Raw genomic sequence first — 19227 nt, 5'->3', positions numbered from 1 at the left:
GCCACTCCCAACTGCCTCCTACCCAAATCAATCAATCAAGCAATCAATCAATCAGTAAAAATCTCAGGACAACCCAGATCCAAACTCAAATATCAAAAAAAACCATAACCAAGTATTCAAAGACTAATAAGCAAAAGGCGTGTCTTCCAGGTCATTGGGTTGGAGATTGAAGTACATGTGACTTAAGACATTGAGACCTGTCCAAGATGACCTTGAAAACGTATAGTGACAGGGACAGGCTGGTTCTGCATTCCAGTTCCTTTAAGAAAGAAAAAAATGATCTCACTTGAATTGTTTCATCATTTTATAGTTAGTTTCTATTTCCTTGGGTGTTTTTAAGGGAGTCTTCACTTTGTAGATGGTTACCTTTTACTTTACAATCCTAATTCGCCGCCGTCTTGCTTTATGAGATGGCAGTTTAAGGGTAAAATATGAAATCGTGGCATTTAGTGGGTGATAGATTTTTCTACTGGCAATGTTATAAATATGGCCAAGCATGTCCCTTTCAGAAATGGAATGAGAAGTAATTCAGTGAGATTTCGAAGCATACATTTAGGACTATTTTCAAGGCACAAGCAATATTCCAGCAGATTGATGCCTGGGATGTGAAAGTGATGCTGCATTGTTCATGTAAAGCAGCCCAGAAATGGAGGTTGAATTTATAGGTTTGGTTTGGACCATCGATGGAGGTGGAAAGTGTCTTTGCCTGTAGCACAGACAATGATCTATAGAACATTCTCAGATACGTCCCCAAGTGGCATTTATATCAAAACAAACGGAAAATGTTTATCTATGCATTAGGTATTCCTCATTTCATTCCAAAGACCGTGAAGAAAACAGTAAGCGGTTTATGGCTGGGAATGATAAGAAAGTGAAGAGCCTATCAGATCACACCACAACGTGGATGCCAATTTCACCTTTGACTTCCCAGGTGAGCAAATCTGGGCCAACATTTTGCTGTATATGGAGCACCATATATACTTATTTCATAATCAATTGACTAAAAAATTAAATATGCAGTCTGTCTTCTGTCTGCCAGATCGATTTTACCTTCCACAAACAATATGCCAGAATTTAAATTTTTCCCAAGTGTGTTTCAGCACAAGAGCCCATCTTATTAGTGATATGCTTAGTTGTTCTTGTCTGAAAGGTTCATTCGGTTCTTAGGGACCCTATCTGCCAGGGGAGAGCTTCCCCACAGGGTTCCCTATTCTTTACTCTCTACAGGAATAAATCACCAGGTCTTTTTGTCCAAGGATCTGCTGGTGGGTTTGAAATGCTAACTTTTTGATTAGCAGTTGAGTGCTTAATCTTGGTATCATGAGGGCTCCTAATGTTCTACGTAGAGTCTTCTGCATTCCTCTCGAACCACAGTCAAACTGATTTCCTAGTTTAACACAGCTAAGACCTTTTCAAGTTGTGTCCAGGCCCTGCCTCTGTGGCTGCGGCCCCTGCTGTTTGAACGCCATAGAACTTCACGGCCGGCAGTCTCCCCATAGAGACCAGCCTGAAAGAGAGGCTATTAGAATTCTGTCCCTCACCCCGCTCTTACATTTTCCTTGACATTTCCCCAAATGTCAAGAGTGCTTTCTGTTGAGACTCTTCCCCTTGTTCTCATTTTCTTTTTCTACTAGGAAAGCATTGTTCATATATATATAAATATATATATAAAACAATGCACTCACGTCCATCTGAAGATGTAAATGGCAAAGGTTTCAAACCAGGAGTCAAGAATGAATGATAGAACGTTATTTTTCACTCTCTCTCCATGGTTAGCACAAAGGTCAGCATTTTGAAAAGAGGGTATCTGTTTATTAGTGTTAATTTATAAAAATATATGTCAAAATGCATTTACTTTCTTGGTAACTGAACACATCCTATGGAGCTAACCAGGATCTGAGCCTTGAGGATGAGAGAAAGACTTCCCTGTGGTCCAGAAGTTCACCGTTCAGATAAGATAATATTCATGAATAAAGTACAACCCCAAAGACCTTAGCAGTATGATCTTCATGCTGTATTCCAGGGAGGGGAGAAAGCATTAGTCGCAGGTAGTATAAACTTCTAAAATTCTTCCCTCTCACCGCCACAGGATAACGCCTTGTCTAGATACACAAACCCACTGCTAACAAGTTGATTCCAACTCATAGTGGCCTGATAGGATAGGACAGAACTACTCCATTGGCTTTCTGAGAACCGTAAATTTTTATCAGAGCAAACAGCCTCACCTTTCTCGGTCGCATGGATGGTGAGTTTGGACTGTTGACCTAGTGGAGTTAGCAGCCCAACACTCAATCCATTGGGCCACAGAACTTATTCCAAATGACTGGAAGCCCCATGCTGGAGCCCATGTTATGATCCATGTTTCCAACTAAGACAGTGTGCTCAAGGGACAGGAGGTGATGGACTACGGCCAAATTGTGAGTGCGTAACACTTCGTTTGAGTGCAGAAATTAGAATTTAAAAACATTAATAACATAGACAGTGCTTTCATAAATACAAGGCACTTTCCATTCCAAAACCTAGTTTTCAAAATCCTTGCCACACCACCTCACCTAACCTTCCATGAAATCAATCGTGAGTCATTGATTCACATTTTTTCCTTCTGGAAAAAAAATATGTATCTAGCAGCATTATGTCATGCTTAGGATTCACAAAAGAAGACTAGTGCACAGAGACTTCCACATGGCTCCGCATTCGTGACTGAAATGCGGGCTGCAGAAGGCAGCTTTCACGGCAGTCCATCGCAATCAGCGGCCCAGCAAACACATTTTCCTGCTTACTCTTGCTCTCTTCACAGTCGGGGAAGACAAGCTTCAAAGCCAAATCATCACCGGTGTCTTTCTAGACCTGATCTTTCCATGAGAGGAAGCAGAGCATCTATCAGTGTGCGATCTCACAAAACCAGTACTGATCTTCCTGGATCTTTCTGTTGCTCAGCTGCAGCTCTGCCCCCAAACGAAGTTGAAATCACATAAGAAATTGAATTGCCGTGTGACCTTCAGCTGATGGCCCCTGGAACCAGTTACAAAGCCCACACTTCAAGCAGCTACCCTCAAAATCCAGGCTCCACAACTGGACAACAATTAACAGCTCCTTGCAAACCTAATTCCCCACCCATCTGTTTCAGTGCACTACTATCTCATTAGAAATCCACATCTCCAATACTTCCCACCTGAGGTCGGCTTCCTTCTACCATCTCTCTCTCCCCAGCAGCTTCCTTTGAGGGATAACTGTAACCCCGGTCCTCTGGTGCATGCTGGTTTTTAAAACCACCGTCTACTTTGATGATAAACCAGCCAACCAACCAACAAAAGCTCATGTGCATTCTCGGTTGGCGTCTTTAGACTCCAGGGGGCATTTGCTCCCCCTGCCAATCTCTGTCCAGACAATGCCAATCACTGCTTTCTTCTTTCCTTATAGGTTATTGTTTGTTTTCATCTTCAATAAAACCCATGAAAGGCAGAACCATTAGTTAGAGCATGATAGAAAATTAGGGGGGTGGGGAAATAGCAACAATGACTATATAACTCCACTTGAGGGGAACAAACAGAAGAGCAGGTGTACGGATACATTGGATGGTGTTAGATACTAAAAAAAAATAAAGAAAAATAATAATATTTAATATAATAACAAGGGTGCCGGGGGGCAGGGAGAGAGAGGGTATGGACGAAAAGGAGCGGATATCAAAGAGTGCAAGAAGAAAGAAAATGTTTTGAAAACGATAGTGACAACAATTATACAATCATCCTTGATCTAATTGAACGCTGGATTGTTCTAATATCTGTAAGTGCTCCCAATAAAATGTAAAGAAAGAAAGAAAAGTTGAAAGAATGTTTCCTATCAACACCAGAAAACTTTCGAGACCTGAAAATATAAGTCAATTCCGTCAGCAAACTCCATCTCAGGAAGGTTTCACTGCATCAGGGGTTTTGCCCTTAAATGCCCTTGGTGTTGGCACCTTTTGGCAAACATGGAGCTTTCCTGGAAGCAAATATCTAGACAAAGGGAGACCCGCAATGTTGGTACTGAGTTAAAACTTCCCATCTAAGACAACTCAGGAAGAAAGTTTATCACAGTGAAGCCATGGGGTCAGGAGGGTGCTTTTCCTAAGGACACCCCAACTAGAAGTAAGACCTGTCAACTAAAGGGTTACTTGACCTGGAAACTTCTTTCCAGGCAGGGGTCCGGGTGTTGTTACTAAAATCAACTTTGCAAATACTTGCCTGAAAGGCTTTTTTTGCAGTAAAACCTTGCTCCTGGCCAGTGTAAATAAGTTCTTTTGGAAAGCTCCTTGAAAAACAGAATACCTAAATAAGAACAGGGGACTGGTTGTTATTGTTCACAGAACTTAAAATTTTAAAAATGTAAAAAGTATTAGGTGGCTAGACAAAGGGAGCCTTTTTCTTCAGTTCTGGTGCACGGTGGGATCCACAGAAAGAGGAGAAAGGGCACTTTGTAAACATGAACCATGATGGGTAGAACTCTTGTTCCAGCTAATATTCTTAATCCTTCAACTTGATCCTTGCTAAATTGTCTTCCAATCCATCTCGTCTATTGCTCCAGGAACATCTGACATATTTAATGCTGAAATGTAAATTAGACACCCCCACAAACCACCTCCACTCTCTCACGTGAGCTGCCCTAAATTTGGACTTTACTTTGCTTCCTATACTTCAGTTGCTCTTTTCAATCACATGTCAGTCCTCCCCCCAAAAAAGTGTGGCCACGCTGTCCGGTCACCCAGGTTCAAGGCAGTGCTTTGCTCATTCACCTTATTGTCTGCGAACCCTTGTGAATGTGAAACCCTTTGGGAATGCTCTCTTGCCCAACCCAGTACCTCATGCCAGTCCAGTGACAGCTAGAACTTTCTAGAATTACTGCAGGAGGACTTAACCCTTGATGGCTGAAGTAGGAACTATTTTCACACCAGACATAAATAAATCCTGAAATCAAAACAGAGTCAGAGAGAAACCATTGTTTTGACCCATGCGGCAATTAGTCACAAGAGTAAGTAAATGATCCTATGAAATCTACTTCTTCCTGAGAGTTATGAAAACTAGAAGCCACATTTAATTAAGCCGCTTTCAACCAAAGAAAACATTTATTTATTTATTTATTTTTTGGTGGAGGGGTACTCCAGTTCTCTCCCAAGAAAGGAATTTCTGTCCAACTTTATTAAATGTTGTAAGCAGATTGAAGTATAAGCTAAAGGACAAATTCTTGCTCTCCCAGGAACAGCCTGGCAGGAACTTGGACATCAGCCGGAGAATGTTCACTAAACTGGCCTGGACACTTCTTCAGTAGTGGCTGGAGGCCGGGGAGTTGGGGGGTGGGGGAGAAGCGGGGATGGCATGTCATTTGACAGGCAGGATGGGCACAGAGGGATCAGGAAGGAGAAAGGTGCGAAGAGCTAGAAGGGACTTGGTGAGCATTCTTGGGGGCCAAACAAGTGGAATATGCATGTTGTGGAATTTCATCAACACCAAAGGGAGAGGCTTTAACACTGCAAATGTGTCTGAACGGAATCCTGGGGGCTGGGGTCCAGGAAACAGCTACTGTGGAGCTGCCCCAATTACACATTCAGTGAAACCAGGTTATGACCCTAATAATGGGTGGTAATAATGGGCTGAGCTCAGGAAATTCTCTGGCTCCCTGAAGACCAACACAGTGATGTGAGCTTAGCTGAGCTGTGGCTCTCTGGAGAGTGCAGGGTACCCTGGCTGGGCAGATGAGCTGACAGGAGAGGCATCCCTGACAAGTAGACAAGCCTCAAAAGAGGGGCTATCCAAGGCTGAACTGGTCTAAACCCTTCTTTTATGAGAAGCTGCTAAGCAGTGTTAAAACTCCCATTCCAAGCCCATTTCGCTTCTCTCAAGCCAGGGAAGCTGACTCAAAGTAAGTTGATTCGGACATGTCTGTAGATTCCAGCAGAAAGTCCCTGGACGACCCACGTCTGTGGGCGACAGAGCCTTGTCCTTATTGCCCTACCTCCCTCTCTCCACCTCCCACCGTCATCCTGCCTCCTCCTCTGGCACCAGCTGTTCAGAACATTCCACATGCATTTGCACATCAAGATCCACCTGGCAGGATTGCAGACCAAGTGCTGGTCTGCCAAGCACTAAATGCTCATGGTGAGCAAATTCATTACTATGTCTCCGCCTTAATTTCCTCCTCTGTCAATTGGGAGTAATACTAACCCCTTGCTCCAGAGTTGTTCAAATAGGGTAGCACTGCTGAACGGTGGGCCCCACGCTGGGTGTGCAGACCACTTGACAGATATTAGCTATTGTTGTAGTTACGTTACTGCTGTTGCGAAGGGACTTCCCGTCTTCCACCCCACATTAGCTGTCTTCCCTGCTCAAGCCGTTGGTTCCATCCCAAACCTAATTCCTCGATTCTATCATGCTCTGCCCGCTCCTCCTTTCTGGAATGTTGATCTCAAAAGTCACCCTTCAAAGAGATACAAAGCGGTGAAGAGGAAATTTTATTTCTGAAGTGTTTAAATTTACTCTAGACTTTCAAAAAGAATCGTCCATCTTTCAAAAGAAGAAAAAGAGAGAGAGAGAGAGGATAAAAGATTTTTAAAAAGTGATTATTCAAGTGCCAACCAAGAGGAAATGAAAACGGGCTTGGCTGATCATCTAGCTGAATTAGAGGATGCTGTTTTACAACCTAAAATCTGCCTCGTGAAAATAGGAAAAGAACAGGCTCTTCTTTGAAAAATCAAATGAGTTACCAGTTTGCCACCACCAAATACATACGAAAGATATTTTCATAGAAGTGACTTCCAATTTTACATCACAGCTTGTCTTCTATCAATGCCTCCTCCCATCGGATACCCATATAGCCATACGCGCAGGGTTTTCTGTAGGTGACACTGTTTGCACACACACCCCATGTCCTGATTAACTGCAGATGTAGTTTGTACAGCCATTACTTCTATCCGGCAGTGCAATAAAGAGCCAGACATCCCAAACCCTTTCCCACTTCTCCTCCAAAGCTTCCTTTCTCCAGATGGTCTGCCTGCTAGCAGTCTGGAAAGGTATCACCAAAGAGAATACATATGGGCAGGCTGCCCGGGGCACACATCTTCCCAAGATAATAAAACCCCGAACACTTCAGGTAGTCAGAATTAAATCAGGAGCAAACGATTAACACCTTTCTGTTGCTCTGGCTGACAGAAAGTTGCAAGCTTAACCAAATGCTGCCCTTGCCGTTACAAACCAAGACTCAAATATGGTCCAGGGTAGATGTGTTCCTCCCCATGACACCTAAACCCTCCACCCAGGTCTCTAGACAAACTGTGCCACCCAAGTCCCCTCTCCGCACTCCCAAGTTCCCCCTCTCCCTGTTAGAAACACTGCTCACCTCGCTCATGTTGGCGTCAGCACAGCAGTTCCTGGATCTTAGCGCTCAGCACAGCTCGGCTGCTCAAGGACCGCGATTCCCTGTCCTGGCTTTCCTCTTAAAAAGGGCTGCCTGGTGGCATCATGCCTCCCAGAAGCCAATGAGATTCACTCACCTGTCTGAACGCCTCGCGAGGATCCGAGGGCGCAAAGGGCCATCTAGTGGAACAAAGCGAAATGACGGACTGAGTCGCTGCTCCCAGATCTGCCCAGAAAGAAGGAAATGCTAGATTTTAAGCCAAGTGCGTGTATTCAAGAATAAAGACAAATACTTCATTTTATTATTTGACATAGGATTCTTTTCTTTCGTGCTATTTATTTTTAACTTTTACTGCGATTTACGTGAAGGTTTACAGAGCAGACCATCCGTTTTACCTTCAACTTTTATACACATTTTGTTTCAATGCATCCATTTCCACCCCCTTAATGCACCGCCGCTTGTTGCGCTTTCTCCCTGTGTTTCCTGTTTCCATTTCTCCTTCCCTAACCCTTTGTCCTTAGGTAAATTTATTTTTTAAGTCCCTTCTGCAACTTTCCAATTCCACTGGCCACCTCACCAAATTCAAATGGGGTAACCCATGATTAGTGTAAAATAAGTAATATGAAATTAAAACTATGATATGTTTTATAGTAATCAAAATATCTTTTATTGATTTTATTCATTATTTCATGTAAATTATTTATTTATAAAGTTCTATTTAAAATTTATTTGTATGATGTTTATCTTGAATTAATGGATTTTAATAATTTCTAAAACTCAATGTAACTAAGTTTAAAAGTGAAAATTACATATTTGGATATGTATACATATATATATATATATATATATGAAACCCCACTGACATCAAGTCAATGGCAACTCAGTGACCCTGTAAGACAGAGTAGAATTGCCCCATAGGGTTTTTAATGACTTAAATCATTACAGAAGCAGACTGCTTCATCTTCCTCCCAAGAAGCAGCTGATGGGTTCAGACCTCTGACATTTCAGATAGCAACCAAGTGCTACCAGGGAATACACTCTTTCTCCTGCGCTCCTCTCTCTCTCTCAGGTGTTGGCCTACTAACCACAAGTTCAGCAGTTCAAACCCACCAGCCATTCAAACGGAGAAAGATGAGGTTGCTTGTTTTCTCTCTCTTTTTTTTTTGGCTCAGAATTCATATCACTATAGTAATCAACTAGATGACAATGGGTTTGATATATTATTTTATTTGATATATATGTATATAATATCCCAAGTATTTTTAATTTTATATATATATAAAATTATATATATATATATATATATATTAGTATATATATATATATATATATATACTAAGTCTCTTTGATGACTCAAAGAAGCAGCATTTAGGAAGCAACACTTAGGCTATGTTCTGCTGCAAACCCAAAGGTTAACATTAGAATCAGCCCAGTGGCAATGCTGCAAAAAGGCCTGCGAATCTGCTTCTGTTAACCCCACAGCCAAGCAAAGTCTCCACAGCCCAGGTCGGCTCTGGCACACGTGAAGACGCCATGAGCCAACATCAACTTCACAGCAGCATGCTTCTTTGTGTTTGTAATTTATCTTTTCATGTTGTTACTGAGATAAGTAAGTGCATGTTCTTTATCTTATTATGGCTCCTGTTATTAATTATAGATAAAACAAGAACATGGAATTATCTGAAGCACTATTGCCTACACATAAAGGAGAGCAGCAAAGGTACAAAGATCACCCTAGGGAAGTAATTGTGCAGAACTCAAGGAGCACATTAGATTTCCTTTTGATTATTTTTTGGTAGCGCCAACATCCCTATTCCCAATGAGGGAAAGGCCCAATGTCCCCTAAGGGAGCAGGAGCTGCTTCTAGGATTCCTTAGTCCAGCGCCCTCTCCTCTACCACGTGAGTGTGAGTGAGCTCAACCACCAGGCAACAAGACGGAGTCTCCTCTCTGACGTGTGGAAATCACTCTTCTTAATGCATAGCCGTTTTACATGGAATGTGTCCATAGAAAACCCCTTTCAATGGGAAGATTGATATATTCATTTTAACAACTCAAATTTCACACCATGGAAATAGACATCCTTAGCTTTGAGAATCCTGACCACCCTGAACCATTTGCAAGCTAATAAAAGCTCTGGCTTCCAGTGTATTTGGATCCTCTTTCTCCTGGCTTTTCCTCCCGTCCACATCTCCATATCTGCTGGTCTGAAGGCTCAGGCAGGATGTTATTAGGATTTCAAGGGTGGTTGGAAATGAAGACAAAGAAGTGGGATGAGGGATTATGGCTGGCGTCTTGATGTTGTCTGCTGATATACAACAGGATAGGAAGATTATGGATTGAATTATGGTCCCTGAAAGATAAGGATATATACCTAAACCTGTGAACAGAAACTTGCTTGGAAATAGGGGCTTTTGTTATTTGAATATGGTTATACCTAAGTAGGATGAGTCTTAAACTGAATCAAGTGGTGTTTTACAGAAAGGGCAGAGAAGAACCAGAGGCCTGCATAGCCTGGAGGGGAGACGGGTGGTAAAAGGAAGGGGCAGTGAATGTAAACACGGAGGCAGATGAATCCATAGACTCAGCATCACCAAGGATTTATGAGTTGGCATCGGCTCGATGGCAGGCGTGCGTGCATACATGCAATTAGAATAGACAAGGAAGGACTTCCCTCTAGAGTTGACCTCTAGAATCCGAACTTCTAGACTTCCGGGCTCTGAGAAATAAAGTAAAGCCACACACTAGTGGTACTTTTGCTACCGCAGCACAAGGTAACTAAGACAAAGGGAAAATCAGAATTCCTTAGGAGCAGAACTCCCCCTCCCCCCACTCCCATAGGGAAGGCCTATCTAGAAGATTTCAGTCATCCAGATCCTTGAGGGGGATAGTGGAATTCCCTTGGAAATCTGGAGAGTGTCACAGTGCAGGGCTTTGCCAACTGTGCTCTGGCTGAGAGGACACATTGAGGAGACATGAGGGGTAGGTGGCCTCTGTGCTAATAGGGACATTAAATGCTCTAGTAATACACGGTACTTACACATTTACAACCACCTAGAGCTTGCAAACACTGAACAACAGCCGCAGGAGTGGTATGATATTGATGGGGTCCAGGCTACGCTGTGTCTTTGCTCATGAAAATGTGCTGTTGTTCGGGACAATTAGGGGTTTACAAAGACTATGGGAAAGAGGGTAGATGAGTTGACAAGCCCTTAGGGAGGAATGTCAGGGGAAAAATAACAGTTGGTCCCCGAGTTGATCCCAAATCATGGTGATTCAGGTGAGTCAGAGTATAACTGTGCTCTATAGGGTTCTCAATGGCTGGTTTCTTTGAAGTAGAGATCCAGGACTTCCTTCTGTGGTAACGCTGGGTGGGCTTGAACCACCAACCTATCAGTTAGCAACTGAGAACACAAACCCTTTGACCATGTCAGTTTCCTCAAGAAAGTAAGAGAAGTACCTTAAGTGGAATCCCATAAATGTTTGCCCTATGGAAAATCCTGTCCTCCATCTCCCCAAGAAATCTTAAACAACTAGCATACATCATGGATCTTCTGTTAATGAGTTGCGGAGCTGTGCCAGTTTTAAAGAACACAAGTGTTGGGTAGTCCCAAAGGGCCAGGCAAGCTGCCATGGAAAAATCAGACCTCGTGGGTGACAGCCAAGCAACTGGCAAGCACCACAGGCCCTCAGACCGTGGAGCACACCTTCCATGACCTCCCAGGGGGCAGGCTGGCCTTGCTGCCAGACACATCCGTGCTTGTGGAGCGGTGGGATCACATTAGAAGAGCCATCAGACTCATCAAGTGCAGGCCCTGACCTTGGATGGTCTCAGCATTCCTGGGTTGTGAAAATGGTTGATGCTGCTCAACCAGGGAAGAGGGGACAGTTGGAGTCATACAGGGATGGTCGAGAAGAAAGGCCTGGTCATGTCCTTCTGAAAATTCAGCCAATGAAAACTCTGGGGCGCCTGGCTCTACTGTGGCGCGCACACACACAGGTGACTCCGAATCAACTCACAGGCAACTGATTATGGGAAATTAATGGACAGTCATTAGGCCCTCAGATCCACCCAGTACTGCATTGCAGAGTGGATGGAGTCATGAGCTAGAGCTTAGACCTTCACTTCTTGGCATGATCCTTGGTTTTGTGAATGACCTTGGAAGAGTCCCTCCTTTCTCAGTATCTTGTTTCTACCCCCAGTAATGCAGAAATATTAAAACCTTCCATCTGCCAACCTAAGCAAAAATATATACACTAAATATATTAAGCTGGGGAATGAATTTTGAAAGGACTTCAAGAGAATTAGATCTACAGCTTCACATATTAGATCTTGGGGGAATACTTCAGCCTTACTGAATTAAAATAGAGAAATGTGTTTCTATAATTGTTGAAAAAAATAGGTAATATGTATAGATTACTTTTGTCTTATTGGAAGTGGGTTCCTGCCTGAAGGTGCAAAGTTGGAACAGGCAACGTTTCACAATCCAGCTTGAGGATGACTTAAGGAGGCTGTTAATGACCTAAAGGGCTTCATCAGATTGTTTATACCCAGTGCTTCTCTGGGGGTATGGTGTCAGGAAAGGAAAGGGCTTTAAAGAAAACCCACCTCTGGTCCCATTACCTGGCCTCTACTTAGAGAAGGAGGACTTTTCCCTGGAACTGCCCAAGTGTTTGATCAAACAGTAGTCCAGGTGTCATTATGGAATTATTTTATGTGATTAATATTTAAAGTAATTGATGGCATGTAAAATAGATTATTCTCCAGAATAAGAGTGAACCTCATCCAGTCAGCTGCATTCCTGTTTTAGTTTGATTTGTGTGCTCCAGATAGATGTGTGGAAGTCCTAACCCTGTAGCTGTGAGGGTGAGCATGTTTGGAAATAGGATCTTTCTTTGAAGATATGCTCAATTATAGTAATAAGGTAGTACCACTGTGGGAGTGGTTCTAATCTCTTCTAAATAGTGTCTTACAAAAGGAGAAAACAGACAGAGGTAGTTACACAGCGGGAAGATGACATATAGAAAGATACATCTACAAACAGCAAAGAAATGCTAAGCAATATCACTACCACCAGAATCTGGGAGAGAGGCATAGAACAGTTTCTCTCTGAGTCCGAAGAGGAATCAACCCAGTTAACACCTCAATATGGACTCCAGGCCTCCATAACTGTGACGCAATGAACTTCTGTCTTTAAAGCCATTCAATCCGCAGTATTTTGTATGGCAGCCCTAGGAAGCCAAGGTTTTTTGTTCTGTTTTATAACTTGTTATTGTACTTTGAGTGAACGTTTACAGAGCACATTGCTTTTCCATTCAGCAGTTCATACACATTTTGTTTTGTGACATGTTCCCTGTCTCTACAATGTAAGCACATTCTTCCCACTTCCTCCTTGGGTTTCACATTTCCGTTTGTCCTTCCTATCTGCTGCGCTTTGCTCCTGGGCAAATGGTGCCTTTTGGTCTCATGCGGTTGATGGTTGTAAGGTGTGCATATCTTCCTGGTGTCATTGATGACTTTGTAAGTCTGCTTACCATGCAGCTGAACATTGAGCCAGTGGGGTGAGCTTAGTTCCTGGTATAAGGCTTTAGACTCTAGGTGATTCCACCAGTCATTATCAGACCAATAACCTTGGTCTTTTTGTTACTGTTGTTATTTTGAGTTTTGTTCCACATTTTTCTCACATTCTATCCAGGACCTTCCACTGTGATCCCTTTCACAGTAGTCAGCAGTGAGAGTCAGGCACCACTTCTCGTCTCAGTGTCAGGGAGGCGAGTGTTCACACGGTCCATGAGTCCTTTAGGCTAATCACTTCCTTGTGCTTTTGGTCTTCTTTACTCCTCTTTGTTCCGGGTGGGGAGAGACCAATAGTTGTACCTTAGATTGCTGCTCAGCAGCTTTTGAGACTCCAGTGTCTACTCACTGAAGTAGGAGACAGAACACTGTTGATGCAGACTATATTATGCCCGTTGACTTGGTGTCCCTCAAGACTATGGTTTTGAACCCCCAGGCCCAATGGCTCACTCCCTCAAGGTGTTTGGTTCTGATGAAGAATTTTTCAAAATGTCCCCTGTAAATGCTACTATATTCATAGATATATTTGCAGCATCGGTCCATACTTCCATGGAGACATTCTCTGCCAAACTTATATAGTGTGTGTGTGTATATATATATCTATATATATATATATATACATTAACCTTCCCACTCCTGTTAAGCTCGAGTGTCTATCTATGTATCTACTCGTAGATTATTGATATTACTGTTATTACAGACTCATGTATCTAGTATTAATAGCCTTTGTTGCTTTTAAGCCTTATGCTCTTCCCAGGGTCTTCTTGCTTTGACTACTTTCTGGTTAGTGATTTACTTTCCCTCCCTCCCTACTTGAGTCACCTTCAAAGAATAAAGTTTTCTTGAATTTTTACACTGATTTCTTACAATATTTGTCCTTTTGTGATTAATTTAGTTTACTCAGATGCTAAGAGAAAAAAGAAGAGTGTTCTGGAGAGAAAGAACTTCCGTCACAAAATAGCCTATTGCCTGTCCTAGAGACTTCAGATGCAAAGATGTCCACAGCTGCAAGGTCAACTCTAGATGGTGAATCTTTGGAGCCTAAGTGGTAGAGTGAGTTATTCATTGGGCTGCTAACTCCAAGGTTGGTAGCTCAAAATTGCCAGCTGTTCCGTGGAAGAAAGAAGTGGCTTTCTATTCCCATAAAGAGCTATAGTCTCAGAAACCCATAGGATCAGTCTACCCCATCCTATAGGGTGACAGAGAGTTTGGTCATTTAAAAATCCTTATAATACCATGAGTCAATTCCTTAAAATAAATTTCTCACTAGATAGAGTGGAAGGTAGCTAGAAATTATAATTCATCTTTTTGGGGTTCTGTTTTTCCAGAGAACCCTAACTGATACAGATATATACATTCTATAGTTTCTTGAAGTAATTAAACATGTATTAGTCTGTGACTCCACCTCTCTCCTCTCTTTCTCTCTCTCCTCACTCCCTCTTCCTCTTCCCACCACTGCCTCTCCATCTAAAATAATTTATGTTTCACTTGCACAGCCTCCAGTGTCACCTTGACCCTTGGTGTGACTATTCCTTTTTTAAAAACAAAAAAACAGCCAACAGCCTTGCTAACATGAAGAGAGAGCCTTCTAAAGGTGATTGTGACAGACGTAGTTGAGTTAACGTGTAACAATTTATCATTAGAGCTATCTTTCAACCCATTTAAAAGTGGTTTCAGTTTTTAATATTTTCTGCTCTCTTTGCAATTGAGGTTTCTCTCTGTTTTGCTTTGTCATTGTTTGTCTTAGTCTGGGTAGACTAGAGAAACAAATCCATAGGCACTCATATGTATATAAGAAAGAGGTTTATATACAAAAGCAATTGAAGATTGAGAAAACATCTAAGCCTGGTCCAGATCAAGTCCATAAGTCGGATATTAGCCCATATGTCTGATACCAATCTATAAAGTCCTCTTCAGACTCATGAAACACATGCAATAAAGCTGAATGCAGGAAAATCATAGGCCAGTCAGTTGGAAGTCTTACAGATCCAGTGGCATTGTAAGCATCTTAGTGCTGGCATGGCTTTTCACGTGGCCTCTCTGGCTCCAGAGGTCTGGCTCCATAAGTCTCACTCCATGTGTCTCCTCCACAGGGATATCTCTCAGGGAGTGAAAGGGTCTCTTGCCTCCAAGGAAGAAATACAGGAGTTCCCAGAATCCTCAGGAGAAGGGCATGCCCATACAGAGGCCTCACTGGTCATAACCCGATTGACAGACTAGACTCCATCCCTTCACTCTTAATCCTCTCAAGTCCCAAATTGACACCAGAGTGTGTAACTGCCACACTGTTGTTGGTTTTGTTTACTTGTTTCATGTTTGTTTTCTTTGTATGACTTTCTGTGCATAAAATCCAGGATAGGTAAATCTATAGAGACAGTAACTGGATTAATAATTACCTAGGGCCATGGAAGGCGAGGTGGGAGCATTGGATGGAAAGCTAACATCAATGAGTTTGAGAAAGAAGGAAATATCTTCAAGTTTGTTTTGGTGATCATTTCACAACTCCTCTTAATGTGACTGAACTCATAATTGTATGATATGTGAATTACATGCCAACAAAACTCTTTAAGAAAGAAAACATCAGCCAGTAGCAGAGAAAGGGAAAAGTATGGGAGATTAGGTGGACAGACAAAGCCTGTATGCCAACATTCAGGTTCCCTCTTTATTTACTCATATTCTAATTTCTCATTGTAATCTCCTGGAAAGCTGCCATTTTTAAGATTTAAATTGTTCCCTGGTTACGGATGAAAAGGTCATTTTATAACCTGAAGTCCTTTTCAGACCAATTAAATGCCCATGCCTGTCCTACGGAAATTCCTGATGTGAGTTTCTCAGAGTGTGTCACCCTCTGCAGCGCCTCTCTTTGATGAAAAGGTCAGCAGGTGTTTTATTCAAAGAACTGCCAACTCTGATGCCTCTACTCCCAGCCCATCATTGAAGGCCACCCTGTGAGCCTGCTGATAGGCTTCTGCTTCTCAGTAGCCACGATACCTTTCAGAATCGCATCTGTCAAGTCCTTAATTATTTTCCTATCATCCCTTCCCACAGGTTAACTGCTCCAATTCATTCTCCTGGCTGCTTCCAATCTTGCAGTTTAGTGGTTGTTTTTGAGAGGGTGGGAAGGTAAGGAGGGATTTCCTAAACTGTTGCTGAATGTGGTCTCTGTAGTGAACACTATAGTGGGCCATCTAGAACACCGACCCAGTCCCTGGGTGCTGCAGTTAGTTCTCTTGGCGGCTAACCCAAAAAGGTAACCAAAGGTATCTCAAATTAAAGGTCTGGTTATCTCCTTCGGAAACATCAGCCACTGAAAGCCCTATATAGGACAATTCTACATTGATACACGTGGGCCGACATGGGTCAAAGTCAATGCCACGGCAACTGGCTTTAAGGAATGAAGAAACCATTCTTTAAGCTCCTGAGAGTTTGGGAGGAAGGACTCAACTTTCAACTGAGTCCCCTTAGGGAGACTTCCCTCCATCAAAATCAGAATGCCCTGGTGAGCAGTTCATTTCCAATAACTGGTCAATGCTGAATATGAAAACCTGCCCAAGGTATATATGGTAGCCAACCAAAAAGGAGGGGGTAGGGGAGAAAAACAATAAACAGAAGTGGGTAGCAGGGGGAAAGGGCACTAACCCACCCAAGGAGATGGTATTTTTTATATCTCCACAGGGAAAGAGAGACCAGACTTCAACCGAGTGTTTTAAGAACTGAATGCAACATACCGGCATGAAGCAGGGAACCAGTAGAGAGGTCTGAGGGGCCAGCCCCAATCCCAAGTACATGGACAGCCACCCCTCCTCCAGAAGAATTTACTTCAGATGACAGCACTGAAGCTACAGCTCAGGGAGAGGGACATGTCTGATCAGAGCACATGGGAGTAAATGAAGGGGGAGGAAGACAGAGTAGAGCACATCCTGGCCCACCAAGCCTTGAAGATGATATTCCTGCTCAGAGCAGCCAATGCACAGAGGAGCATATGGCCAGTCCCACTATGGGACATGACATCCCTCACTGACCTATAGCCCTACAGGGGACAGCACTGGAGACACAGTGTGGGAATTGCACCCGATCTGACCCCACCACACCGAGGCAAAACACTAAGGGTGTGCAACAGAAAAGCAAGGGGAGCAGAGCAAGGAAGTCCTGAGGGAGTACCAAAAATAGACTTTGGGGCCAGCGTGTGGCACCCCATCAGACTTGACCAGCAAACATTCCTAAAGGTCAACAAACAGACCTTGAACTATTTACAGGCTTTTCTCTTTTTTTGGCATTGGTTTGTGTTGTTGTTGTTGTTGTTTTGTTTTGTTTTACTCTGTCTTGTTTTTTGTGTGCATATTATTATCTCTGCAGGTCTATATAGATAAGATAGGCTGGATGAACAATCTGAAGGAGAAAACAATGGGACTGATGGTTCCAGGGGACAGAGGAGAAGGGGAGGTGGGGGAAAGGACGTGGTTAACCAACCCAGGGACAAGGGAACAATAAGTGATCCAAAATCAGTGGAAAGGAGGCTGTAAGAGGTCTGGTAGGGACTGATCAAGGGCAATGTAACTGAGAGCACTTATTGACACACAAATGATGGCTGAGCATGATAGTGGGACAAAAGGAAAGGGAAAGGAAATAGAGAAAAGAACTAGGAGGTAAAGGACATTTATAGAGGTCTAAATACAGGCATGTACATATGTAACTATATTTATATATGATGGTGGGAAATAGATCTATGTGCATATATTTATAGGTTTAGGATTAAGGTAGCAGATGGACATTGGGCCTCCATTCAAGTACTCCTTCAATGCAAGAACACTTTGTTCTATGAAACTGGCATTCCATGATGCTCACCTTCCCAACACGATCACTGAAGACACATAGGTGGATAAGCAAATGTGGTGAAGAAAGCTGATGGTGCCAGGCTATCAAAAGATATAGCATCTGGGGTCTTAAAGGCTTGAAGGTAAACAAGCGGCCATCTAGCTGAGAAGCAACAATACCCATATGGGAGCACACCAGCCTGTGTGATCAAGAGGTGTTAAAAGGATCAGTTATCAGGCATTAAAGAACAAAAAATCATTTTGTTGTGTGCTCACCTTCTTGATATGATCACTGAAGACAAATGAGTGCATAAGCAAATGTAGTAAAGAAAACTGATGGTGCCCAGCTATCAAAAGATATAGCATCTGGAGTCTTAAAGGCTTGAAGGTAAACAAGTGGCCATCTAGCTGAGAAGCAACAAAGCACACATGAAAGAACCACAAGAGCCTGTGTGACTATGCAGTGTCGAATGGATCAGGTATTAGGTATCAAGGAACAAAAAATCATATCATTGTGAATGAGGGGGAGTGCCGAGTGGTGACCCAAAGTCCATCTGTAGGCAACTGAACATCCCCTTAGAGAAGGGTCACTGGGAGGAGAAGGGGAACTCAGGGTGTAGTGTAGCAACGATGAAACATACAACATTCCTCTAGATCTTCAATGCTTCCTCCCCCTACATCATAATCCCAATTTACCTTACAAATCTGTCTAGACTAGAGGATGTATACTGGGACAGATAGGAACTGGAAACACAGGGAATCCAGGACAGATGATCCCTTCAGGGGTGGTGAGAGTGGTGATACCAGGAGGATAGAGGGAAGGTGGGGTAGAAAGGAGGAATTGATTACAAAGATCTACATGTAACCTCCTGCCTGGGGGACAGACAACAGAAAAGTGGGTGAAGGGAGACATTGGACAGTGTAAGATATGGCAAAATAATAATAATTTACAAATTATTAAGGGTTTGTGAGAGAAGGGGGAGCTGGAAGGGAGGGGGAAAATGAGGAGCTGATACCAAGAGCTCAAGTAGAAAGCAAATGTTTTGAGAATGATGAGGGCAACAAATGTACAAATGTGCTTGACACAGTGGATGTATATATGGATTGTGACCAAAGTTGTATGAGCCCCCAATAAAATTATTTTAATAAAATTATTTTCATAAAATCAACCTCAAGAAATAATAAATATAAATTTTTAAAAAGAAAGAAAGAAAACCTGACCTCACTGCCTATCATGGATAGTGTCTTCAAAATCCACGTGTCAACTTTGCTGGATCATGATTCTCAGTAGTGGAAGTTATGCAATGACATGATTTGATAGTTATGTAATGATGTGATCGTTGCTATAATGTGATGTGATTTGACTAGCCATCAGTTGTAAGGAGATGAGGATGGGATTCAGACTCTTACTCAGATCACAGCTCTGTAAGGAAAGAGAGTGTGGCTTGCACCA

The 19227-nt window shown here is 42.7% G+C and overlaps 1 protein-coding gene across 1 annotated transcript in view; it reads right to left on the bottom strand.

The window, feature by feature from the left end:
• The window catches only part of PCP4 (Purkinje cell protein 4), a 77819-nt gene extending 70358 nt beyond the window's left edge, over positions 1-7461 (bottom strand). Inside the window, exon 1 of the mRNA XM_045284885.1 lies at positions 7369-7461. Within this exon, the coding sequence (XP_045140820.1) occupies positions 7369-7377 (9 nt within the window). The 5' untranslated portion in view covers positions 7378-7461. The remainder of the gene's footprint in view (positions 1-7368) is intronic.
• Between the last annotated feature and the right edge of the window lie 11766 nt (positions 7462-19227).

Source organism: Echinops telfairi, unplaced genomic scaffold (genome assembly GCF_000313985.2).
Source record: "Echinops telfairi isolate 266 unplaced genomic scaffold, ASM31398v2 ScPeMD7_7469;HRSCAF=8507_0, whole genome shotgun sequence".
NCBI classification, from domain to species: Eukaryota; Metazoa; Chordata; class Mammalia; order Afrosoricida; family Tenrecidae; genus Echinops; species Echinops telfairi.
Note: the sequence above shows the minus strand (reverse complement) of the source record. Positions and strands in the feature narration are given on the sequence as shown.